Below are 27725 nucleotides of genomic sequence, written 5' to 3'. Positions count from 1 at the left end.
TCCCGGGCTTCTCTCCCTCTCCCCTCATCTCGAAAAGGGCCTCATTGTTACTATTTATGTGCAAACCCTCTATGTGCTCACTTCTATTGAGAGCATCATTATCTCACATTAAAACCCTTTTCTGGTCTGTCTTCCTCAAACCACTGTGAGCTTGTTGAGGCAACTATTGTACCTTTAATGTACAACCAAGGATTAAAGTATCTATAGAATAGCATTTAATCCATCTACTAATTAAGTCAGAGGAAAAAGCAAACAGCTTTTGATAAAATAGGATAAATTAAATAAAGAAAGATCATTTTTGTATTCATGATTTTTTTTTTAATGTGACGGTTAAAACAGCCCTGTTTGAGTTCAGAAGTTATCTGTTAATCTTTTATAGAGTTTTGACCACAGCTCATTTTTTAAATGGCATTTGTTAAAAATAATACATTTTATTTTAAATAAAATGAACTTGGGATAGCAATAGCTTCATTTCATAGTCTATTAGCTGTGTAAAGAAGTACAGCTACTTGTGGTCTTCAAAATTCATGTGGGAAAACGTCAAAAGCAAAACGGAATCCAATTAAACAGTAGCACTTCAGCAGGAACTTAGGTTCGTGGTTCCTTTTTCTTAAAATCTGAGAACTGCTGGTGAATAGTAAGAAAAGAAATAAGTGAAAACAATTGAGTATTTAGTTCAATGTAACTTTTCACAAAAGCTAAATCTTTTAATATTCATATTTTTAAAGATTTTTTTGACATGCACCATTTTTAAGGTCTTTATTGAATTTGTTACACTATTGCTTCTGTTTTATGTTTTAGTTTTCCACTCATGAGGCATGTGGGATCTTAGGGCCCCTGCTAAGTCGCTTCAGTCGTGTCCGACCTCTGTGCGACCCCATAGATGGCAGCCCACCAGGCTCCCCCGTCCCTGGGAGTCTCCAGGCAAGAACACTGGAGTGGGTTGCCATGTCCTTCTCCAGTGCATGAAAGTGAAAAGTGAAAGTGAAGTCGCTTAGTCGTGTCCGACTCTTCGCGACCCCATGGACTGCAGCCCACCAGGCTCCTCTGTCCATGGGATTTTCCAGGTGCCCAGGGATCATACCTGGACCCCCTGCAGTGAAAAGCAAAGTCTCAACCAATGGACTGCCAGAGAAGTTCCTCAATATTCCTTGTTTAGCAAGGAAATAAAGTCTAATGTGAAACGGGGAGGTAGGATGAGGAGGGCGGGGTGGAGGGACAATAACTGATGTCTAAAACTTTGGAAACTCAAGAAAAACAGAATTCTTCTTGAGTAACAGAATTCTACTGATTCTCTACTTTCATACCATAACTTATACTTGATACAGAAAATGATGAGAAAGGAAGCAAAGACTTACAAATACTTTTGTATTAGACAATTTCTAGGAATTGTGAAGTTCTTAAAAGTTCTGTAAGTACCATGCGCTGAAGGAAATCCAGAAACTTTCCTTGGTGGTAGATATATTGCTTAGGTAGAGTTTATTCAGGAAGGCGGTTAGACACTTCCAGGCTTCCTTGGTTTGGAAGGTGCCTTTCGGTCCTGAGAATTCCCTTGCTAATGTTCAGTCTACCGAAGTAGACACTGAGGAATTCTTTCTAAAGTATTCTCAGTCTAAATTTTTTAAAATAAAAATGGTTTTAAGGTGAATTCAATGCTATATATATATATATATATATATATATATATATATAACAACGAGTTGGCTAAAGGAATTTAAAAAGAAGAAAAAAGTTAGTTACACTATACATTGGTGTCAAACCTATGGAAAATGTTCACTTGTTAACTAATTGTTCAGGCCTATATTGTCTCTGGGAGAGTTAATAAGAGGGCTTCTAAGAAAACATATACTAACGGAAGCCAGAAGGCGTGTCAATCTGAGAACGCCACGTCCTCCATTTCACTAAGACAAGTAGAATTTTGTAACAAACTATTATAAATCTGGTTTGTACATTAGTATATGAACCTTAGAAATTCAACAGCTTAAACAAACCCTGATTATAATGGCTATTTGAAATTGCTTTGTGATTCCCATTAATGCTGGGACACACATCCCAAAAGAAATGTTTAAAAAGAAAGATATAAGAAGAGAAAATCAGTAAACCAGGAGGAAAAAAAAAAACAAACTTGTTTGTTCTGCAATGATCACAAAGTATTTTCAAGATATGAAAAGTGAGAAAAGGTTTCCATTTACTTACATATGTCTTTTCATTTATAGAATTTGTTAAATCGCCTTGGTGATTAAGATTAGTGCATAACCTTTTCCTCAAACTGTAAAAAGTCTAAAATTAAGATAATTATTCTTTTTCTACTTGGAAAAAGGTACTAAATGTTATCTCAGTTCACCTTCATGACATTTCTAGGAAGAAAATATTGTGGGCATTGTTTAATAGAGGATAGAACTAAGGCTTGGAGAAGTCACGTGACTTGTCCAATCAAGTTATACATCAAGCGGAAGTCAGATTTAGGATTCATACCCAGGAGACTCAAAGCCTCCACGATTACAAAGTATAGGCCACATATATTAAAATATTAAAACTCCTAAAGACTCGTTGCCATAATTATCTTGAAACTCTCCTCCAATATCTGAGCTATGGCTGCGAAATGTCACAGCTGTGCTGTCACCATGCTGTAGAGGAGAAGCTAAATGTCAGGGAGTTTGGATTATCAGGTAGTTGGGGGCACTCTTGCAGATTTCTGTTTTATCTGAAGACTTAGGAGCATGGGTCTGGAATTCTGGGTAAATCTCAGACTCAGGTAATAATAAGCAGGTCAACAAAACCAAATTCTCTGATAACACAGTGAGAGGCTGTAACCTCATTCCTGCTAATTGTGGGCTGGACTTTTCACAAACCTTTTTACTAACCAAGGAGAGTCAAATGCAAGGGTAGGGGAGTCTAAAGACTTTGAGGAACAGAGACTTAAAGGGTTGACTGGAACTGCCAATTCACCTACAAAGACTAACTTTTTGATCTACTGAATAAAAGAGCTACTCTAAATTTCTGTTACTAAAGTGAACTTTCTGAAGGCAGACCTGCTCCTAATTTCTCTTTTTAACCTAAGACTTAAAACTAGGACAAGCAAGGAGTTTCACCTCAAATGTTTCACCTTATGACTTGTAATTTACAACTTATAGCCTCTTATTTACTGTATTCTGGTGAGGTCACAATGTTGCCCTTTGACTTAATATTATAACAAAACTTCACAGTATTAGAAAAATTTTATGGACCTCATTTTTATGGCCATAGCATATATACTCACCTATATGACTTGGCAATTACTGACTTAGCATTCTCTTATTGTTTAAAGACATTTTTTCAAGTTTTTCCTATGATAAATAACATTTTGGTAAATATCTTTGTGCATACTACACTTTCCACATTCTATTTGACTTGAATTCTTCATGATTTCTTAGTGATCTTTCTGGAGGTGAGGTTTCATTGCATGGTATGCTTTGCAGAGAAAAAAAAGGTTACCTTATTGCTCAAGTTCACATTAGCATTTCTGGTGAGGAGCAGTGACACCATGTCCACGTGTCCTTCCTGAGCTGCAAGATGGACAGAAGCAATTCCTTGCCGGGTAACTGCATTTGCATCAGCACCATATTCCAGCAGAGTTGTCGCTATGTCCATCTGGTTCTTTTTGGCAGCGATGTGCAGTGGTGTATAACCATTCTGTCAATAGAAACCACTTGGTCACATGTCCAATCACGAGATAAAAATGTGTGCACTGCATTTTCAAATAGTATGTTTCCCTTTCTAATGATTTTCTTTGATTGTTTAAAAAATCATGAGTAAGCCAACACTGAGAAATCAAGAAATGTTATTAATGTCGTTCCCTTGGGTTGCCCGCATATCTAAATAGGGAAAGCATTCTACAGACAGTTTAGTTCAAGAGTCAGAGAACGAGTGGTTTTATAAATGGGAGATGGCAATCCCTCACACTGGCAGTATGTAGCTGCTCAGTAATTATTTGCCTTATGTATCAATGACAGAAAAACCCAACTAGAAAACAAATGGTGCCCCTGTAGCCAGGGTCATTATCCTACCTTTAAAATCCCTTCAATAGTCTATTGCTTACATGTTGAAAAGTTTTATTTTTATAGGAGACAAGATACTATAGTCTACTCCCATTTGCCCCTCTGATGGCCTCCTTTACGAAACTCCAGTTTCTACGTCATGCTTTAAATGTTTTGGTCCCCAAAACAACATATGGCTCTTGGTTCTGTCTTGCTTTATCCTACAAAGGATTCTTTTCTCCAACACAACATGCCCTTGGGGCCAATATCATTCAGTTGAAAGTTCAGCTCAAGGGTCACACCCCCATGAAGTGTTTTACCTCCCCTTCACCTCTTACACCTGCCCCCCACTTGACTGACTCCAGTCTAAATCCTGGATATATTTAGTGGCACTCTTCTTCATGCATCTGTCTCCTTCTACTAAAATGCAAAGTTGTTGAGAGCAAATGTTATTCCAAACTTGTCTTTGTATCTCCACTGCCTAGTGGTGACTGGCAAATCCTTTGACTTGAGTGAAGTTTATCAGAGCTTTCAAAACACCCTGGGCTCCTTCTCTTGGTTGATCCCTGATGCTCAGAGGGGGAAGGAACCAAAATTCCTTTGCCAAATTGTTCATAAGCTGCCTCAACAGCCCTCAGAATCCTCTGTCCTAATAAAGAAAGGTCCCCAGCCTATGGAATGCTCCTGCCTCTCAGTCATTGAAGACACAGGCCTGAATCTGATTATATAAAACATGCCAATGAAAAATTAGAATTTTTTTTTTTTGGTTTGGACAAGAGGATTTAGAGAAAGAAAACAGAAGGAAAAAAAAAAAAGAATAATTGGAACTTATACAATACAAAGAGAATTTCTATTTGAGAATATGATCCAAACCTGGCCAACAGATCAGTTACAATCTTTCCAAGCCACATGGACGGTTCAGAAACAACTCAGAGGGCAGTGGGAGCTGCTGGATCACTTTTCGGCTAGTCTACTATAATTAACCCTCACATTTATGTCATTGGTTTCTTCTAGTGTGACAGCATTTTTCACTTGACAAACATTCTTTCAATAATCAACTGCAGAAGATCTAGGCTGTTGGATATCAACCTATGTCAACCGGGAAGTGGAAATGCCACTTCCAGACTCTTCTGAAACCAGCCTCTGCCAAGCGGGATGGATGGGTCAGGGTAGAAGATCTTATATCCCTATTTTTAGTTTTGACCTGCTGCCATCTGGAAACTCCAGCTGACCTGAGAAGCATTTGGCCCTCTGCTCAGACACACCCTAAAGAGATCGTCTTCAGAGCCAAACGCAGAGCTCTGGATTGAGCCCAACTCTACAGTGAGTGACAGGAAGGGGTGAGCTGTTTTACTACCCTCCCAGGGACGGCAGAGCCTGGTGGGCTGCCGTGTATGGGGTCGCACAGAATTGGACACGACTGACGTGACTTAGCAGCAGCAGCTATCCCTGAAGAAAAGGTAAGATTTGCAAAGCAGTGCTAGGAAACTTGATTAGTCAAGACTCTAACAGCAGCTACCTAGAGTGGTAAGCACAGATAAAGTCAGAGTCCAGCTTCCAACCATGCATTTTATTTCTTTTTGTTTTTGCTACTGACATAACCTTCAAGTTCAGTAACTGCTTCACGTCTACTGGCGATGTGACAATCCTCTTGATTACTTTTAACTCCACCAAAAAAAAAAAAAAAATCATACGCTCTTAAATAAAACAGAGAGGCTCTGGTGTCTCTGTAATATACACCAATTCTAGACAAGTTATTCATTATTACTGAGGGGTTTATCCTGAGCTCCTTATCGGAGATACAAACAAAAGTATAAAGCAAGGGAAAAACAATTCAGGGTATTATTTTAGAATGGATAGCTCATCTCAGAAAGACTTAAGAAATATTTCAAATGATAAATGAGTAATTAATCTTGGGATCTATAATAAAAATTTCTAAATTCCTTAAGCTCTTTCTAATTTCTAGAACCAAAGGATTCTTATTTGCCATACCAAAGGAGACAAATACATTTATCAGAAAAGATACAGAACAGTGGGAGATTGAACTAAAGAATAATCTTAATACTTTTTCCTTCTCGATGCAGAGGACAAAGTGCATGCCATGTGTCCTTTTGCATTTCACGATAAAAACAAGAGCAAATGTAAATATAAATTATAAGTGAAGTAACATATTTAGCGTTGCTGCTGCGTAGTCACTTCAGTCACGATGGACTCTTTGCAACTCCATGGACTCTGTCCATGAGGATTTTCCAGGCATGCGTACTAGAGTGGGTTTAGCACTATACTTTATCTATCCCTCCCAAATTTTCACAACCTCTACTGATCCATGTCAGTAGTTATACTGCAATTTTATGAAAGAGAAATCTCACCAATAGTAAGTTACAGCTCACTAGACCTTCCACAATCTGTGTCCAGGTTACACCTGAACTCAAGCCAACCCTCTTTCCAGCACAACGTCCTGCCTCAGGAAATAGATCTGGATAAAACGGATTAGAGGAAGCAAACTAGTTTTTCAGCAACCCCGTTTGTCCTCCATTACTTAAAGTCACTTTGTGTTTCCAGGACATGTATGACTAAGAAAATATGTCAGCAATTCTACAAAAGAAAGGGCAAAAAGAACACATCATATTCTCTGAAAACCAAGGATGTAAGCTGTGGAAGTTTCATGGAAGTCACCACTGTCATATCCATCTGCATGACTGGCTCTGATGAGTTTTGTCCCTCCCTCCTCAGCAATGCTTAAATTCAGAAATGCTGTAGCCTCCCGAATGGAGGCTATTTACCTCCCCTATATCCATTCTCCCTCCTTCCTTAATAAAATAACCTTTGCTGTGCATCCAGCTGAAAACTACATTTCCCAGCTTCCCTTGCAGAAAGAAGTAGCCAATGAAACGTAAGGAGAAATGTGGAGCTACTGAGAATGCCCTGTTATCTGTCTTTATGGCCTTTTGCTTGAAAAGGGGACCTGGCAGCACAAGTGGCAATATCTGGAAGACAGACCAAAAAAAAGAATCAAACTAAAGAATCTTCAACCCTCTGAAAACTCTGAACCAGCATCAATAATTGCCTCCCTCCAGACTGTATATGACAAAAGAAAAGTAGAACCTCATCAGTTTAAACCACTGTAGCTAGGTCTTTTTTCCTAGCAAGTGAACCAAATCCTAACTGATAGAACTGGCTTTTACTCAGGATCAAAGTCTAGAAAAACCTTCAGAACAGGATCACTGTCTCAGAAAGTAGGGATGGTTGGACAAGCAAAAGAGATGGCATTTCAGAGGCTCTCACGGCTATGGGAAAGAGAATGAATGCCCTATTGGGAAAGCCTGTGCTCAGTTGACTATAAAAGATATGCCTAAGGCTAAAGGGCTGTTGCTGTTGCTGCTAAGTCGCTTCAGTAGTGTCTGACTCTCTGCGACCCCATTGATGGCAGCCCACCAGGCTCCCCCGTCCCTAGGATTTTCCAGGCAAGAACACTGGAGTGGGTTGCCATTTCCTTCTCCAATGCATGAAAGTGAAAAGTGAAAGTGAAATTGCCTAGTTGTGTCCGACTCTTAGCGGCCCCATGGACTGCAGCCCATCAGGCTCCTCCACCCATGGGATTTTCCAGGCAAGAGTACTGGAGTGGGGTGCCATTGCCTTTTCCGAAAGGGCTGTTAGAAGGAATTAAAGAACTGTTTTTCTACTCTTCGTTAAAGATATTGTGCACATAGGGAAACATGAAGTCTTGTTGGACAAACACAAAGCTGGAAATCAACTGGAAATGAAATATATCAACTATTGACCTGTTTAAGAGTTACTTGTGGATGGAAAGATAGATGGGACTCATTTTGCTTTAGTTATTACTTACGCCTTCTGTCAATTCTAAACTGCTTAGCACTAGTTGTGACAAAATTCTTGCTTTCATGTGGAGAATGAATAGCTCACTTATTAATTATTTACTGGCTGCCTACCACAAACCTGAGGGTATTTAAAAGAAAAATGGCCCAGGTTCAAAACCGTATGGAAATAAACAAGTGAAATAGATAGCTATCAAATTTCATTGTAAATTTTTAAAAATTGCGGTAAAATATACATACATAACACTTACCATTGTAACTGCTTTCAAGTGTACAGTCAACAGCACTAAGTACATTCACATCGTTCTCCACTATCACTGTCCATCTCTAAACTGAAACTCCACCCACTAAACACTAACTCCCCAGTCCTCCCTCTACTCAGCCGCTGGCAACCAGCTTTCTACTTCCCAGTTTGATATGAAATCATCGTGTTTGTCCTTTGCTGTGTCTGGCTTACTTCACTCAGCATATCTCTGAAGCTTCCCTGTGGGCCCACCAGTAAAGAAACTGCCTGCCAATGCAGGAGATGTGGGTTCAATCCCTGGGTCGGGAAGATACCCTAGAGGAGGAAATGGCAACCCACTCCAGTATTCTTACCTAGGAAATACCATGGGCAGAGGAGCCCGGTGGACTACAGTCCATGGGGTTGCAAAGAGTCAGGCATGATTTAGTGGCTAAACAACAGCATCTCTGAGGTTCATTCATGTTGCAGCATGTGTCAGAATTCCCTTCCTTCTTAACTCTGAATAACATTCCATTGCCTGTATATACATTTTGTTTAACCATTTATCCTACCATAGAGACTTGGATGCTTCTACCTTTTGGCTACTGTGAATAATGCTGCTTTTCATGGCTTTATGATAGAACATCAGAGTTGGGAATTATGGGAAAAAGTCACTCAAATGAAAAGAACTTTGGGGGCTTGATTTTGAATTGTAGAGTTCACTGGGTACAATTCTGAAGAGGATGGGGCAAGAGGTGGCTGAGAATTACAAGAAAAGAAGTTCTGAAGAGAATATTCATTGGAAGGACTGATGCTGAAGCCAAAGCTGCAGTACTTTGGCCATCCACTGTGAAGAACTGACTCACTAGAAAAGACCCTGATGCTGGGAAAGGTTGAAGGCAGGAGAAGAAGGGGACGACAGAGGCCACGATGGATGGATAGCATCTCTAACTCAATGGACGTGAGTTTGAGCAAGCTCTGGGAAATGGTGAAGGAGAGGGAAGCCTGGCGCTGCAGTCCATGGGTGGCAAAGAGTCAGACACGACTGAGCAACAGAACAACAACTATATTCAGTTCAGGTCAGTTGCTCAGTCGTGTCCGACTCTTTGCGACCCCATGAACCGCAGCACGCCAGGCCTCCCTGTCCATCACCATCTCCCGGAGTTCACTCAGACTCACGTCCATTGAGTGGGTGATGCCATCCAGCCATCTCATCCTCTGTCGTCCCCTTCTCCTCCTGCCCTCAAACTGTATTAACCTATCTTTAAACAAACTCTTTATGATTTGCCTCTCAAATTAGCATACCAGAGTCATAAGAAAGCCATTCACTCTAAGTATCTCTTTTATGAGAAATCTCTGTTGTCTACTGGTAAAAAATGACCTAACATTAAGAATAAATATTCTCTAACTGTATAACATAGGGTTCTATTTTCAATATCCTGTGATGAACTATAATGGAAAAGAATATGAGAAAGAATGTACACATCTATGTAACTGAATCACTTTGCTGCACAGCAGAAATTAACACAAACATTGTAAATCGACCATATTTCAATAAAATCAATTGAGAAAAGAATAAAAATTCTCCTTAGCAGTAATAACAACACATAAGCAAAACCTCCCAACTGATTAAACACACATAAACCACTCAAAGGCCATGTTTTATGGCCAGAAAATATAACACATATTTTAAAACTTTGACAAATGAGAACTTTCTTACTCCCTCAAGCTGCATTTCTGTTTTTAATCTGGCTAAAGAGGACTTCAACTTTTTTTCCTGAATTTCCCCCAGGCTCCAGAATGTCCTAGATTTTCAAGGAATATCAGTGGACAAGTGAATATTTATTGAGCATCTACCACAGGAGTTGACTAAATAGCTGAAGGCACGGATTTCCTAAGGCCGCTTATATTTCCATAATCTTTAAGTGGTGCCTAAACCAGGGGGTGCTCCACATGAACCCAAAGTAAATACACATAAAGAGACTGGAGGACACGGTTCCTCGGTCTCCTCATGCTGCTGAATGACAGGTACCTTTGCAGCCGCGTGGGGTGAGGCTCCTTGGTCCAGAAGCAGAAGAGCCACTTTCTGATTATCGTAATGTGCAGCCACATGCAGTGGAGTTAGCCCGCTCTGAAAACACGTGCAGAAACAACAACAAGGGTCAAAGTGACAATGCCAGAGGCCTAGATTTAGGAGACGGGATTAGATTGGATACAGCACAAAGTGTAATTTACATTCCAGTTTCAACAATACATGGACCTCCTATTTCTGAAGTGATCTTCATCCTAAGAGGCTTAAATGTGGAGTAGTTAACAATTTAGGTGGCTGTCAGTGAATATTAGCAAGCGCTTGTGTGGTTATCACGGGGGTGGCCTGTTGGATGTTGGCCGATGACCTCATACCTTCCCAGCAGCATCTGGAGACGCACTTTTCTGTAGCAGGAGATTGGCTACTTCAAGCTTCCCATATTTTGCTGCCACATGAAGGGGAGTAAATCCTTTCTGAAAAGAGTACCATAAAAATAATACCATAAGCATAAGAGAAACATAAAAACAGTAACAATAGAGGTGATACAAAGGCATCACTTTTCTGGAACTGATGCGTTATTCTAATGGTGAAGAGCAGTGCAGCCTATATTTAAGGATCAGGACTGGTAGACAACAGTGAAAGAGTCTCCTTTTCAACGAAGATGAGCAGGATATTTAATCTTTCTCTCTCTGCTGGCTCAGCCACAAGGGGATACTAATCTTGGCACTCCTCAGGTATCTGACAAGGATGAATTTGGAAAGACAGAGCTGGGGCTTATTCAAGGGCCATTTGGGGATTTCACCTTGTGGGAAGAAGAGGTTGCAGGGTCCAAGCCCAGTTTAGATTTGGAGGGCTTGGAAAAATCCAGGGCAAGTCTGAACCTCCCATAATATCATATCACCAGAAAAGAGCCTCTCTTCACCCTTTTCTCTGTTTCTGCATGTATATATTAATACATGTCTGAAGATATGACCCGGTCCTTGTGTGTAGGAGTCAAAGGTTCTCATACCTCAGCTACTGCAGGTGAACTGAATCATAACACATGGTTCTATCCAGTAAATATGTGAGTTGGATGCCGAGAGTTGAGTAGCTCCTCTCCCTTCCAGCTCCCACAAGGATCTGGGTATCAGCCAGTTAGTTACTATGCACCACTAGGGCTCCAAGCACAAGGCAGGGACTAGAGGGTTATCAACATATTTGACCTCATGGGACTATAGCCATAGAGACAGGGGCAGCTGGCATGGTGGAAGGGCTGGAGCACTCAAAATGTCATCACTCATTACTCTTTTTTCTCACATGTTAAGTAAGATCCAGGAACTTGCAACTCTACTGAAGAGTCTAAAGAATCACAGGGGGTGAATTTTGAAGAAGTCATAGTTTGTTCAGATAATTTTCCAAGTATTTGCAAATACTGTAATTATCTTCAGCATTGATCACACATTAATGCTTCTTCTTTGCCTTCCAATAAGAGAGTATAACACCAGTTTCTAGCTTTCTGAGACATGCCATGGGCCAGGTCATCTTGCTATCACATTGCTAGGTTTACATAGGATCAAAGAAAAACTCTAAATTTTGCATTCTGCACTTAAAAAGCAACTGTGTGTGTGTCGGGGGGTGGGGGCAGTTATTACTGCAAGGCATCAGAGTTGAGATTTTTAAAAAACATAAATCAGAAAAGACAGCAACAACAACAAAGCAGCAATAACAGCAAACCAAGAAAAATCTACGTCCTGCTTTGAAAGTACTATAGAAGCCATCAACCAAGTGGCTTGGATAATGTGGTCTGTCTACCTGGCCTCAGCAAGAGAAACCTGTGGCTGTGTTTTTAAACCACCATTTAAATCTATCAAATAATTTGCAAAAAATATCTGACTGCAGACATCAATAAAGTTTCATTAGAAGATAATAAAATGTAAGGTATATACACACACAACCAGCTACCCCGCCCCACCCCAGGGCTTTGCTGGTCCTGTTAATCCCGGGATCCAAGCATATATGCTGTTATACATAGCTTTTCTACCTATTACTTTTCTAATAGCTTTTCTAATAATAATAGAAATAATTAATAATTAATAGCTTTTCTACCTATTACTGTGCAGGCAACTGTAAAGAGAAGGTATCTGGGGGCCACAGCAGGATTCTAAGGCTGACTTTCATACCTTTGTTGTTATAGCTAAAGATGCGCCGTGATCCAAAAGAAAAGCTGCGACGTCTTCATGTCCCTCTCGCGCTGCAAGGTGCAGTGGGGTGTACCCCGAAGTTGTCGCTGCATTTGGAGATGCTCCTTGCTGCAACAACTGCTGTACTATATCCGCTTTCCCCAGTCGGGCAGAAATGTGGAGTGGGGTTTGGTCGTCCTAAAGGGCAAGGTAAGAATGCAGGTCTGATGAACTGAGAAAGCAATGGTCATGAAAAATACAGCAAACTTCGCTGCTTGGTATGAGAGGCTACATTCAACTCTTTGACACAATACTAAAAAGAACCTCATCTCTCTTTTTCTTTAAGTTTCAGAAAGGTGGTGATGGTGAATTTAAGCACCTTAAATACCCTTTGAGTAACCTATTAGAATGAGAATTGTGAAAGGCATTTCTTTTAAGAAATTATCCCCACTCACTCATCCCTGTTATACTTTATCAATTTTTTCACCTCTAATGATTCTTTTTTGGTGGGAGAGGGGACATAAGGGAACGTATCCTGGGAAAACTGCAATACCTGGGAGGGATAACCTCCACCAGGTATCACGTACTCATATAGAATGAATTACTCTATTGGTGGGACTGCCTTCCCACAATCAAAAGTGGGGAGATGGGGGCAGTACAGGATGGTTGAGGAAGGCTCCCAGCTAAGAGGTCTGATGAGGGCTGATAACCATTTTTCCCTCTGCTTGCTGAGTTGTCATCCTGGCATAAGCTGAATCTGCCTGGAATGGAGGGCCCCCTATTACAGTTCACCTAAGGACATGAGGCACTCATAAGTCCTGCACCCTGAGGGCCTTGTCCTTACATTGGAGGTACATCTTTTCCTCGTTTGCCCAAAGATGCTCTCTGGAGAGAAATCCCCTACTAGAATGTGAGCAAGTCCAGGTCAATACTTTGGGTAGGGCAAGTAGACAGTTGAGGCTGGAGCACAGGACACTGCTTTGCAAAGGTAAGTAAAAGGAGGGTAAAGGTCAAAGCAAGAGGGTCTATGTAACTAGGAGGAAGCGTGAGAAGTTAGTGGAGATGCCACAGGAGGAAGAGAAACACTGAAAACAGAAAGAGAAAACTGCTAAAACAAAAACTCTCATATAACTCTACTACTGCCACGACCACTGTTAAATATCAACTGAGCGTGTGCATGCCCCAGGTTCTGCACTGGTACTCCACTTGCATTAATTCATTCATCATCACAGCTACTCTATCAATTACATTATTACATTATTGTCATTATTCCCATTTTGTATATGAGGAAACTAGAGGAGGGAATGGGGCACAGAAATGTTAACTTACCCAGTGTTACATGGCTAGTAAATGATGGACAAAGATTCAAAGCCAGGCAGTCTGGCTGATGCATACTGTCTCTTTAATGAAATAACTAAAAATCTTCTGGTCAATTTCAGTTTGTGGGTTATACCGTTTCCTAGATGACATGCTTCATATGTAACAACACTCAAAAATGTGAGGTTTCCTACAACGGTAGAGTACAGCCTCTCTTAACCATTCCACTTAACTGATTTAGCAGATTAACCACCATCCTTTAGATCAGGGGTCAGAACAGTAAAATCTAGGGGCCAAATCCAGCTGCCACTTGTGTTTATAAATAAAGCTTTATTGAAACACAGTCCTGTCCATCTGCTGATGTATTAAATTATGTACTGTCTACCACTGCTTTTGTTCTGTAACAACAGAGGTGAGTGGCTGTGACAGAGACTGTGTATACTGAGAAGCCTAAAATATTTACAATTAGATGCTTTACAGAAAAAGTTTGCTAAGCTCTGTTTCTAGGTCCTCTGTAAAATCTACCAACTGGTACCACAGTACATTGGACACTCAAGGTTATGGTCTGCTGCCTAGAACATCACCCTGTCTTTGTACCCACATGTGGACTGCATGTTTACAAAGACCACTGCATGTTACAAATATATATAACTATATATTTATATAGTTAAAAACATAACTATTTTTATATTTTATAAATGTTTTTAAATATTAAAATATATTTTATAAATATGAAAATATATAAATTATAAAAAACATAACACTTAACAGGTAAAATAGAAGTATGAAAGGAAAGGCTTTATTTTCCCCTAAGAATACTAAGGTAGAAGCCTTGGAGAGCCTTGGTAGAAGTTGATAAATACCAATTATGGTCAAATTAGATATGGGTAGGAAAGCTGAATGGGCTTCCCAGGTGGCACTAGTGGTAAAGAAACACACCAGAAAATGCAGGAGGTGAAAGAGACATGGGCTGGATCCCTGGGTTGGGGAGATCCCCTAGAAGGCGGCACGGCAACCCACTCCAGTATTCTTGCCTGGAGAATCCCATGGACAGAGGAGCCTAGCAGGCTACAGTCCATAGGGTTGTGAAGAGTTGGACATGACTGAAGCAACTTAGCTTGCATGCATGCAAGAGAACTTGATAAACTGGAGGAAAATGTTAAAAGTCAAGAAATGTTCTATACTCAGACTGCTTCACAAATGCTTCAGTTTCCTCTCCATTTAACCCTAAGCTAGAAACTGCAAAGTAAATACACAAATGAGAAATAAATGTCCATTTGTATATTGAAGGGCTAAAATTAAATGCCTTAGGTATTTATATATCTATGATTCCTGACCAAAATTGCCATTTGATAATCGGACAAACTGCGCAGCCAGACAGTGACAGCAAGTTTCTTCTAGTGAGTAAATGCCAGGCAGAGAATGACGCATTCAGACTCAGTCCTGACATTCTTCTATACTCTATGTTCCGTGAACAACTCTGACCAAGTCTCAGAGTTTATGGTTTAACAACTTGTGGAGAAAAGGTTGCTGCTGCTGCCGTTTAATCGCTAAGTCATGTCCAACTCTTAGCAGCCCCGTGGACTGTAGCCCACCAGGCTCCTGTGTCCATGGGATTTCCCAGGCAAGAATACTGGAAAGGGTTGCCATTTCCTTCTCCAAGGGATCTTCCTGACCTAAGGATCAAACCTGAGTCTCCTGCATTGGCAAGATTCTTTACCACTGAGCCACCAGGGAAGCCCTGGAGAAAAAGTTAAAACTCCCCTTTCCCTTTTGTGGCTGTGACAGCTGACATCTAAGTCAACCAAAAGAACTCAATTGTGCTTCCAAACTATGCCTGTGCTAGAAACTTTGTGCACGAGCCCTTCTTCACAGAGTGCAAACAACTCTGGGCCAGTTCTAGCCTTGGTTTCTAAGTTGTTAGGGATGAGCAATGTGCCAAGGACACAGAGTTCTTTCTGGCACAAAGCTCTTGTTTTATTTCATTTTGTTAAATAATTGAGTGGACATGGGCAGTGAAGGGATGTTTTCAATATCCCTGGGGCAGAGACTATTGTCATTGGTGATGGTCAATACTCTAGAAGAGTGATCCTGGAAGAGAGCATGCATATGTTTAAAGGCTTTATTAAAATCATTTCTTCTCTTGGCAGCACACAAGGCACGCACGGCACATACCTTAGCTTTAGCTTCTACCTGAGCTCCGTCTTGCACCAGATACCGCACAACTTCGGCCTGGCCGGACCGAGCGGCCATGTGTAGGGCTGTCTCTCCTCGCTGGGGAACAGGAGTCAAAGTGAGTTAAAGACAGCTCTAAAGACTGGCATATTTTCTTTACATAAAGTTTGTGATGGAGGTTTTTGTTTAAATAAAAAGTAGTCCCAAGCACTTCCTTACTGAAAATAGGGAAGAAAGGAAATGAAATGCCCAAGAACTGCCCAGGAGCCTGGCCCATGATGGAAAACTTCAGCGTGAAGTCCACGCAGCACGGCAGGACTGGAAGCTCAATAATCTACAATGCTGCGTCACTGGAGGTTCAAAGGCAGTTGCCACAGGACCAAGAAGGAGAGTGGATGAGCAAAGAGGGCAGGTGGAGAGTGCTCTTGGAGGGAGGCACCCCTACCTGGCATGGGCAGACTGCGGCAGGAAATATTCAGGATGCTAGTTGTATCATGCCACACCTTTCTATTTTTCAAAAATAGTAGCAGTGTGGGATATCTGTGTACATTTCTTGAGTGTTGGGCAAAAAATCAGAGTTCAAAACAAAACAAGAAGTGCTGCATAAGCAACACAAAATAAACCTAAGGCAAGATTCGACATGTCCTTGCTTTGCATTCCCAGCTTTATCTCAACAGGTCCTTATCCTATTCTTTGAGCATTATCCCAAGGCGTTCTTTTCTTTGTCACTGGACTTCCCCCACCTCTGCTGCTTTTCACCAAGTAGAATTTTATTCAGATGATCTCATTTTTTAAAATGAAACAACACAGAAAACACACATGGATCAAAATGTTAAAAATGTTAAAATCAAATATATTCTTCCACACAGAAGTGATGCCCACCTTTAAATTGCTTTTATAAATTTTGCTTGGCTATGTAGGATATTCATCTCCGTGGAAGGACATGCAGAGATAAGGTTCACATGGAAGTTGCTGCTGTTATTACTGGAAAGGTTCTGAGGATGGCGCTGACCATGTTACCCAGTGTTCTCTTTGTAAAGGAAAACACTCTCTCCCTGGCATAAGTACCAGGGAAGATTGCACTCAGCTGAGATCTGGTCTGTTTCTGTCTTGTGGATGTGCTGAGCCCAGCTGCTGGAAGACACAGAGCCTCACAGGACGTCTGCCTTCAGGGCAGAGGCACAGGGTCTTAGGGTTCACCCTTTCTGTGCCAGCATGTCGTTTGTTTCACTTTTATTTCTTTAGTGCCCATGAATCCAACTAACGTCCTTATGCTTGTGTCTGGGGTGCCAATATGATTAGGATGTTAAACTTAAAAGCCTATGAAACAAGGTCAAGGGCCACATGCAGATTGAGAGTGATAAGCTACTCCTTTGACATTTACTATGTTCCATGGGTTTGTGACCCAAAATCAAGCACACTAAAGAGAAATTACTTCAAAGTTACTTGAAATCAGAATAAGAAGAGTGTTAGAACTACTTTCTCACATGCAATACTTATCTGTTTTAATTTTACTGGAGTATAGTTGATTTAGAATGTTGTGTTAATTTCTGCTATACGGCCAAGTATGACTGACTCAGTTATACATATATATATATATTCTTTTTCATATTCTTTTCATTATGGTTTATCACAGGATATTGAATATAATTCCCTGCACTGTATGTATGACCTTGTTTATCCATTTTATATAAATAGCTTTTATTTCCTAATTCCAAACTCCCAAGCCTTCCCTCCCAATCCTGCTCCCCCTTGGCAAAGACAAGTCTGTTCTCTGTGTCTGTGAGTCTGTTTCTGCTTCATAGATAGGCTCATTTGTGTCATATTTTAGATTGCACATATAAGTGAAATCATATGGTATTTGCCTCTTTCTGACGTACTTCACTTAGTACGATAATCTCTAGGTCCGTCAATGCATGGAACTTCTTAACGCTTCTTAACGCTTCTGTTGAAAAAGAAAACTCTCCCTTTCCAGAAAACTTTTATTTTTTTAAGTTTTATTTATTTTTTTAAGTTTTAATATTATGAAGTATAATATTCAGTAGTAAGCTAAACAGCCCCTAAGTCTTAGCAACTTGTGACCAGTTACTGACTGAATGGATCTTGCCTTTGAAGTAAAGGAAACCACAGGTATTCTCAAAATTCTGTCCTTTTAAGTAGTCAAGTAATTAATTTACTTACAACAAAAATAAGTAGGTTGAGAGTAATCTCTCCCAGTTTCAAAAATACTCACAATTGGACCTACTTTGTTCACAGGGTACTTACCACGTTAGTGGTGTTTGGTGAGGCTCCATGATGCATTAGTTGTGACACGATATTTACATGCCCCATGAAGGCAGCAACATGGATTGGGGTAAGGCCCGACTGGGGGAGAAAAGGGAAATGTCAGCTTGTTGGCTTATTTTCAAAACGATTTGTCTTCCCGCTTATCTGCCTGTCTGCAACTTTATCCATCCATCCTTTCATATTAAGAAAACCAATTTACTGATCAGATCAGAAAACATCTAGACATCACCATCACGTCTTAGATTCTATATGGCAAATGTAACAATAATCATCATTTCCCTAAAGCAGGTTCCATGATTATGAAAGGCCTACGTCATCACCATTAGAGACTTATTTCACACGTCTTATATAGCTCTATGAAGAAACTTTAGACAGAAATACTTTGAAGGTTTCCCCCTTTATTAAATCTTCCTTATCCATATGGCTATGTGTGTGTGTGTGTGTATGCATGTGTGGGATTACATTTCAGATCCTATTCTGGCCTTTAAGAAGGATTCTCATGTACTCAGAATAACTGACTGTATTATACATGAAAGAGCAGGTGGGAGCACAAAGCCATCCCTCTAAGAAATGAGCAGATCAGGTCTCAATCATTAAAATCTGTAACTTTCTGAGTATTATCAAGGGATATAATTAAGGCAAATATAACAATGGTAACTAGATTAGACCTTTATTTTTTGTGTGTGCTTCAAAGTCCTACTTACACACACACACCTCAAAACACTGGTTCTTCTTGTATAAAATGACTCCATTATACAGGAATTAATTTCACTTACACCATGAACATCATAACTTGAAAAAAAAATTTAATATGGCCAGAAAAGCTGAGAGAGAAGAAGACAACTAATTTCAACCAAAATTTGAGTAATGTCAAAAAAGATGTGTAAGGAATTCTATACAATGCAAGGGAGACAGAGGACAGAATTCTAGTTGCCAGACTTCAAGCAGTGCGAGCTGAGGAAATGGAGAGGAAGGAGAACTGGGTTTTAATCCGGGACTTTTTCCCTCCTGCGGGCAAAGTCTAATTAGGACATTTTCGGCACCGCCTTTTCAAGCCCTCAGGGAGTAGCAGAGCTGACTTATCGCCACAGGCTGGCATCTCTGGGCACTTACTCAGACACCAGTCAGAAATCTCCTTTTATTTCAGAGTCCATTTTGATCTTTAGAAAGGGCTGCCATGCACGGAGAATGAACTTACTCTTTTCTAATTGGAATAACTGGCTGCCTACCAGGGAGCCAGAAGACTCATACAAGAGCAAATCAGTACTAATATTTTCCATCATTTAGTATTTTCAAGTTGTGAAGGTTAGAAATCAAGGTAAATAATTCACTTGTGGATGAGAAACTGAGGCAAAGCAACAATGACTGGATTAGACCTTAGTGTCTACACTTGCTTCACATGCTAGAGTCTTTAATGATGCATTCAACAAGCCTTTATTGGATGATCTACTATGGAATCTACTGTGCTGTGGGTACCTTAAGACCAGTAAGAGTCAGGCCTGCCTTGGTGGGGCCTGCAGTTTTGGGGTGGCAGGGGGCGGGGAGTGCTATGGGTCATAAGTGAGCCAGCTGGACAAGTGCTTTGATGGAAATACACCTAGGATGTGGTGATGGTCCCCAGGAGAAGCTCTGGGACCAGATCAAGGGTTAGGGGAGGACTCCTGGAGAAGGTGGCCCCAGATCTGGTCCTCAAAGACATGCATGCCTAGCCTGGAGGCGAGTGATACATGGAGGGTGCAGAGATGCAGGGTGAACAAAGGGAGTCCAGTCTAGGGAAGGCCAATGGCTAAAATCCAATGGGACCAGAGTGATACTGGTGGGTCGGGGATGGGTTAGTCTGGAGGGTAGATGCCAGACTCAGTTTCCCTTGTTGCAGGCTTAGCCCTGATCCCAGTAGATGGCTTCTCTGAGTTCTGTGTTGGTTTATATGAAAGAAACCTAGAGCTACCCTTTTACTAACTTCAGCAACTGTATGTTTCATTAATTCTGAGTTTTTCCAGAGAGCAATCCTTCATCACCACACAGAGCTTATGCCATGCAGGGTTTCCCAACCGTGGCACATGTGACATTCTGAGCCAGATAATCCTTTATTGTTGGAGGCTGGGCTGTGCACTGTAAAATATTCAGTTGCAACTCTGGCCTCTCGCCACTAGATGCCAGTAGCACCATCCAGTTGTGACAACGAGAAATTTTTCCAGACAGCCAAATGCCTCATGGCGGAGCAAATCCACGCCTACACAGGGTTTGAGAAGCACTGCAGTAAAGTGCATTAATGCACGTAAATTACACTTAGAGTGATGGCACCCTGCCAGCACGATGCATGTGTGTGGGTTATGCTTCTGGTTATGGCGTTGTGCTGAGTATTTGCACTCTCCCACACTCCTGTCTGCTCTCCTAAGAACTGGCAGCCCCTTCGGGAAGGGTTCAGAAAGTGCTATGACAACCACATACAGTACAACTAGCTGGTTGTCAGGAAGGGTACTGGGACTCTGGCTGCTGAGGCTATACATGGGGGACCCCAGAAATCCTCCTCTCCTCACCTCGGTTACTGCTTGGATGGATGCACCATGTTTCAGAAGGAGTTCCATCACTTTAATTCGATTCTTCTTGCAGGCAATGTGAAGAGGGGTAAAGCCATTCTGCAAGGGAAAAAGACACAGACCTATTTGATTACATTCCATTGAGCTCCACTTCCTATGCACAGTAAAATACCTCTGCAAAAGTGATATCTGTAAACATTTGAAAATGAGCAGAAACAATGGGAGGTTATATTGAATATAGGTTCTTTTCTGGAAGCACAGGTAGTCTACCTGCTCCCAGGAACCCAACGTGCCCTGATAATCATGAACAGGAAGCAAATTTTGGTCATAGGTTCCTAGTAGTTAAGGCAAAACGGTCATGCATCTTTTGAAATTTTTTAGAGACTTTTTTGATGTGAACCATTTTTTTAAAAAAGTCTTTACTGAATTTGTCACAATATTGCTTCCGCTTTATGCTTTGGTTTTCTGGCTGCAAGGATGTGGGATCCTAGCTCCATGAGCAGGGATCGAACCTGCATCCCCCACTTTGGGGGGTGAAGTCTTAACCACTGGACCACCAGGGGAGCCGCTCATCCATCCTTTTAGATTCTTTGACTCTGGAATTTACTCTCCCAAATATGTCCCTTCTTCACCTCAAAAACACACACTAAAAACATCTGGGCCAAAAATTTGTCCAAGGGAGCAAAAAGTTAAACAATTCAACATTAGTTAGAACATTTGGTTTAATATTTAATCAAATAAAGGAACTTGCTTTTTTACAAATTACCTACCTAGCTGTATTACTTGCTAAGTGAGACCATGGGGCATATTTTTGTCACCACAGAGAACTGCAGACCCTCAGGATCCACCATGAAAGCTGCAGGTGCTTCTGTGGTGGTTTTGAGACCACTTACCAGGCCATAGTCCATCCTAGGATGACAGGCTACAACCTCCATAACCTCCTTCTGTTGTGAAATCTTCAGAGTCAGAGGAAAATGAGGGTCAGAGCCCACACCCGGTTGTAAGGCTTCTTTTCTTGTATGGAAAAATGAGTCATGGCTGCTCATTTCTTTTCCTCCCTTCTCAGAATTCAAAGATATGTCTGATATGCTGGGCCAGTCAGCAGCTCCTAAAATGCTGCTCCAGGAAAAGCCTTTAGAATTGCGAAGGCCAAGGAGCTGCCCAGGATCTGAAGGGCTCCTTCCTGCCCATTCTTTCCTGACCACTCCAAATCTCAGAGCCCACAGACTGTCACAGGTGACGAGCTGCAAGGCAGCAGAGCCCCTTCCTAAAATAGTTGATCAGATGACAGCCCTGACCGCAAAATTGCTAGTAAACACATAGGTTTTCCCTAACATTTGGTGACATATTTTTTTCCTAAACATGAGTGTTTCTTCTGAACTAAATTTAAACAGCTTACTAAATTGGGACATTTATTTTTCTAAAGACAACAAATACCATATCATTGTGAAAACCAAACTATATAGTAAGGCTCAAGGTTAAAATAGCAAGTCATTCTAGGAGTTAAGACTACAAAACTAGACCAAAATTTTGATTTGCATCTCAATGAAAAGGAGATGACAGGTGATGTTTCATTACCCTACATGGTTAACATCACATCAGATTGCCATGCATTGGAGAAGGCAATGGCAACCCACTCCAGTGTTCTTGCCTGGAGAATCCCAGGAATGGTGGAGCCTGGTTGGTGGGCTGCTGTCTACGGGGTCGCACAGAGTCAGATACGACTGAAGCGACTTAGTAGCAGCAGCAGGTTTCCACTCACAAGTTCCTAGACGTCTCATGTTCAAGGTTTTTTTCTTGTTTTTGTTTTTATCATTTTGCCTCATATTTTTAGATCTCAGAAAAAAACTTGTAATTCACAGAGTTATCACTTTACCTACCAGAAGATAAGTTGACCAACTCAGTTTTTTTGCACTTGTACAGTCTTTGGGTTTATTTACATAAGAGAATCACAAACGTGACTATAAAGAGGCTAATGATTTAAATCAGCCTCACCAGCCTTGGTTATGTTGGAAATAAAAGGGTTTATAAATTTACAAGAAGGCTATTGAAGGTTGACCAGAAGTATATACTTTACTAAACTAGACCTTCCATTTTCACGGAGTCCCTTTGCATGTAGGGGTAGCATGTGGTCAGCAAGACAACACAGGCTGGACTTGTGAGCTGAGCCACTCACCAGGGCTTTGGCGTTGGGATTAGCTTTCTTGTCCAAGAGAACCTTGGCGACTTTGTAATGGCCACAGTGGGCAGCTACGTGCAGGGCGGTCAGGTAGTCATTGGTGACGTCATCCACAGGCACATTATGCTGGAGAAGAAGCTGGACGCAGTTTAAATGATCCCCCTGTGTAGCCATGTGCAGTGGAGACAATCCATTCTGGAACACAGAAGAAAAGTGGAGTTGACTGTTTACCTTTCATTTGCAAATGGGCCCAACACAAAATGTAGTACAAATATGAACAGATGAAAACCCTAGATTTGCACATGGAAATACCATCTCTTTTTATTTATTTATTTATTTATTTCCATCTCTTTTTAAAAGGTTTTGCAGCAACTGTTTTGAACTGCAGTTCCTTTCCAAACTTCCCTGGTGGCTCAGAGGTTAAAGTGTCTGCCTGGAATGCAGGAGACCAGGGTTCGATCCCTGGGTTGGGAAGACCCCCTGGAGAAGGAAATGGCAACCCACTCCAGTACTCTTGCCTGGAGAATCCCAAGGAGGGAGGAGCCTGGTAGGCTACAGTCCATGGGGTCACAAAGAGTCGGACACGACTGAGCGACTTCACTTTCACTTTCCTTTCCAAACTAGACCTCCCATGTCTTATATCAATCAAAAATAAAATTTCAAAGATAATTTCTTTCTCAAATTTAAAACTGGTGTGACATTTGGGCAGTGGAAATCTCTTCATGCTATCAAACTGTAAATGAAATGTAGACAAAATGATAATACTATCAGGAAAATCTGAAGTTTGGCTATTTGATGATATAGAGGAAATGATTATCAGTTGGGATGTATTGTGGTTATTCAGAAGATAAAGAGTCCTCAGCTCTTAGACATGATGTATTGAAGTGTTCACTGGTGAGGGAGGGTTCACTCGGAAACAATGCATGGATGTTGAGGTCCAGGGAGCAGGGTACAAGGTGGCAAGCAAGCACGTGGCCCTCATGCTGTGAATCAGGAGGCTGAGTGATGCGCACTGAGGGCTTTATTTTGCTATTTTTTCTGCACACGTTTGAAAATTTTGTAATAAAAGGAATTTCCATGACTTGAAAAGATAAAACCAGTGTAAACTGCACTAAGTGAAAGTTAAGTTGCTCAGTCGTGTCCGACTCTTTGCGATCCCATGGACTGTAGCCTATCAGGCTCCTCTGTCCATGGGATTTTCCAGGCAAGAGTGCTGGAGTGGATTTCCATTGCCTTCTCCAGGGGGTCTTCCCAACCCAGGGATCGAATCCGGGTCTTTCTCATTGCAGGCAGACGCTTTACCATCTGAGCTAGGGCCGCTACTAATTGCATCCCTGATGACATGGAATTCTGACTGTGTGGATCACAACAAGCTGTGGAAAATTCTGAAAGAGAGGGGAATAACAGACCACCTGACCTGCCTCCTGAGAAATCTGTATGCAGGTCAGGAAGCAACAGTTAGAACTGGACATGGAACAACAGATGTTCCAAATAGGAAAGGGAGTACGTCAAGGCTCCATATTGTCACCCTGCTTATTTAACTTATATGCAGAGTACATCATGAGACATGCTGAGCTGGATGAAACACAAGCTGGAATCAAGAGTGCCAGGAGATATATCAATAACCTCAGATATGCAGATGATACCACCCTTATAGCAGAAAGTGAAGAACTAAAGAGCCTCTTGATAAAAGTGAAAGAGGAGAGTGAAAAAGCTGGCTTAAAGCTCAACATTCAAAAAACTAGGATCATGGCATCTGGTCCCATCATTTCACAACAAATAGATGGGGAAACAGTGGAAACAGTGACAGATTTTATTTTGGGGGGCTCCAAAATCACTGCAGATGATGACTGAAGCCATGAAATTAAAAGATGCTTACTCCTCGGAAGGAAAGTTATGACCAACCTAGATAGCATATTCAAAAGCAGAGACATTGCCAACAAAGGTCTGTCTAGTCAAAGCTATGGTTTTTCCAGTAGTCATGTATGGATGTGAGAGTTGGACTGTGAAGAAAGCTGAGCACCAAAGAGTTGATGCTTTTGAGCTGTGGTGTTGGAGAAGACTCTTTAGAGTCCCTCGGACAGCAAGGAGATCCAACCAGTCCATCCTAAAGGAAATTAGTCCTGAATATTCTTTGGAAGGACTGATGCTGAAACTGAAACTCCAATACTTTGACCACCTGATGCAAAGAACTGACTCATTTGAAAAGACCCTCATGCTGGGAAAGACTGAAGGCAGGAGAAGGGGACAACAGAGGATGAGATGGCTGGATGGCATCACTGACTCAATGGACATGAGTTTGAGTGAACTCCGGGAGTTGATGATTGACAGGGAGGCCTGGCGTGCTGGGATTCACGGGGTTGCAAAGAGTCAGACTTGACTGAGTGACTGAACTGAATTGAACTGAACTGAACTGCTTAAGACTGAAAAGGATAAAGTAAGGCGGGGACAAATTGGTATTCACTAGATTGATTTTTATTTGCTCATTCTATATTACTAATACTTGTTATTGACTATTGATCTCACATCAATGTCTAAAGGACAACTTTTCCCATCAATCTGGTGCCCCCATGTGTTTACAATGAGGAATGGCAAGCCTCTGACCGACTAATATTCAGTTTAAATTAACTGGATTCAATGACACGTCATCATACAATAAGTAAAACATTGGCTTGGATTGCTGAGAGATGGCACAGTAGGGTACAAGGTAAATAAAACCTTTAAAAAGGCTTGGCATGACACTTAGCATTCAGTACATGTTTCTCAATGAAGGCAAAAGCAAGGTATTAGATAGATATCACTCTCTTCAGGCATGTTTCCTTTAAATATGGGGGCAACATGGAGCGGCCTGGGGAAATTCCCAGAGAATCCAGTTATCAAGAGAGGCTTTAGTAGTTAACGTAACCTGGTTTAACCTACATGGGGGGGTGAAGTGACAGTAAATTTAGTCTTTAAAAAAATCATCATCACTGAACTTTGAAAAAAATGATATACTAAATAAGCACTGAGGATTTCTGAATCCTCTGGGCCAAGTTAAACTCCCCTAATTTCTTTGTGAATGACATAAAACAACAGTTTAAGGGGGTATAAAAGCAAGTTTTCCTTTGATCACTCTCATGGCGTCACTCACACACCCCATCATGTATTTTAACTATTTGTGTTTCTTGAAAGAAGAGTTTCATAGGTTAAAATTTCCCCATACTGCCCAGCAGAAAGCCTTGTATAACAGAAAGAGCTCCATAGATAACTGTGTAAATTTAAAGCCTCCATATGTGGCCAGTCAATCAGGATATTTCTGCCTAAAAATTTCCGCTTCAACATCTTGAACCAAAGTAGAAACTAAGGTGCGACAAAGAATGGGAACCCTTCTCACTTGAGACACTGCCACCCACGAGCATATGCACTTGTTTATTTCCTGCCAAAACATCCCTCAGCTTTGTGTGTTGACACAGCCTTAGAGGAAAACATGAAGCAAACAAAGAAACAAACTCTGAGAGAACAAATGACTTAGTGAAGATTGGAAATGGGTGGCAGTGTCACAAAAAGAAGGAAACTCTCTAATGATACACAAAACCACCACCTCTGAATGGGTAACTTACAGGTCACTGGGGAAGCACCAGAAAAAAAAACACCATCTGCCTTGTGGACGGAGAAGGCAATGGCACCCCACTCCAGTACTCTTGCCTGGAAAATCCCATGGACGGAGGAGCCTGGAAGGCTGCAGTCCATGGGGTCGCTGAGGGTCGGACACGACTTGAGTGACTTCACTTTCACTTTTCACTTTCATTCATTGGAGAAGGAAATGGCAACCCACTCCAGTGTTCTTGCCTGGAGAGTCCCAGAGACTGGGGAGCCTGGTGGGCTGCAGTCTATGGGGTCACACAGAGTCGGATACGACTGAAGTGACTTGTGGAGGGCCTTATTATGTATATACAGCATCTCATCAAGTTAAAAACATGGGTCCAGGGTGATGGTTTTTCTTAGCTCAGAAAGATAGACGTCTTGAAGATTTAGAGAGATGGTCTTAAAGTTCAGAATGCATTCATCCACTTAATATTTATTTGACAAATATCTGGTGAAGGTCTCCTAGGTAACAGGTGTTGACTGAGGTGCTTGGGGAAGCACACTGAACATAAGACAAAGTTCTTGTTTTCATTTCATTGAAGAAAGAGGTAGCAAACAAGTAAAGAAACCAAGAAGGTCTCTCTGAGAAGATGACATCTGAGCTGAGAAATAGGTGAAGAGATCTGGGACAGACTGAGAAAGCTCAGTATGAGGAAACAGGTATCATAGGAAGTGGAAGGAGGCTGCTTGGCTGGAGATGGTGAGGACCAGAGATGAGTCTGATGGTCAGATTCTGGTAAGCACTTCCCAGCGCAGTGGGCAGGGGGACTTCCAGATAAACATGGTAGAAGTGATGTGCGTGTTTATCCAAACTTTCACAAGCTCCACTGAAAAACATGAAGGGAATTAAAAGACAGAATCCATGGGGCACGCACACGTATGCGTGCAGGCACACCCACACAGTCACACAATGGGAAAGAAAACAAAAACGTGTGTGATGTCTTCTTTAGAATATGAGAAGAGATTTTAAGTGTGTTAGCTTATCCAGGAGAAAGGAGAAGGCTGACACCTGAGTGCCTGGCGAAGGGTATGATCTGTGGTATGCTGGTAAACGGCTCACGATAGCTCTATGGAAACAGGCAGCACTTGCCGATTTATACTGTGTAAAGACCTCTACTCTATGACGATGTCAAGCTACCAACATGACGTTACTGAATATGGAGTTAGGAAGAGATGTACATCATAGGGGCACCAGTGTGGCTCCAGTATACTACAGCGTACGATGCGGAGAACGGCTTCACCTCCCAGAGGTCCAAAAGGCGACAACATGGAAACATGGTACCTTGGGGGATAAAGATGAGGCTTGGGACCAAAAGCTGGATTGGCTGCCCATGGAACTGT

At 41.4% G+C, this 27725-nt stretch overlaps 1 protein-coding gene across 1 annotated transcript in view; it reads right to left on the bottom strand.

The window, feature by feature from the left end:
• Window positions 1-27725, bottom strand: part of ANK3 (ankyrin 3) — a 375681-nt gene that overhangs the window by 156026 nt on the left and 191930 nt on the right. The window contains exons 10-17 of the mRNA XM_052641329.1: window positions 22758-22955; window positions 20582-20680; window positions 18021-18119; window positions 15756-15854; window positions 12264-12461; window positions 10479-10577; window positions 10108-10206; window positions 3475-3672 (exon numbers count right to left, since the gene is read on the bottom strand). Coding sequence (XP_052497289.1) covers window positions 3475-3672; window positions 10108-10206; window positions 10479-10577; window positions 12264-12461; window positions 15756-15854; window positions 18021-18119; window positions 20582-20680; window positions 22758-22955 — 1089 coding nt within the window. The remainder of the gene's footprint in view (window positions 1-3474; window positions 3673-10107; window positions 10207-10478; window positions 10578-12263; window positions 12462-15755; window positions 15855-18020; window positions 18120-20581; window positions 20681-22757; window positions 22956-27725) is intronic.

This window comes from Budorcas taxicolor, chromosome 5 (assembly GCF_023091745.1).
Source record: "Budorcas taxicolor isolate Tak-1 chromosome 5, Takin1.1, whole genome shotgun sequence".
NCBI lineage: Eukaryota > Metazoa > Chordata > Mammalia > Artiodactyla > Bovidae > Budorcas > Budorcas taxicolor.
This window is presented reverse-complemented; position numbering and strand designations above follow the sequence as displayed.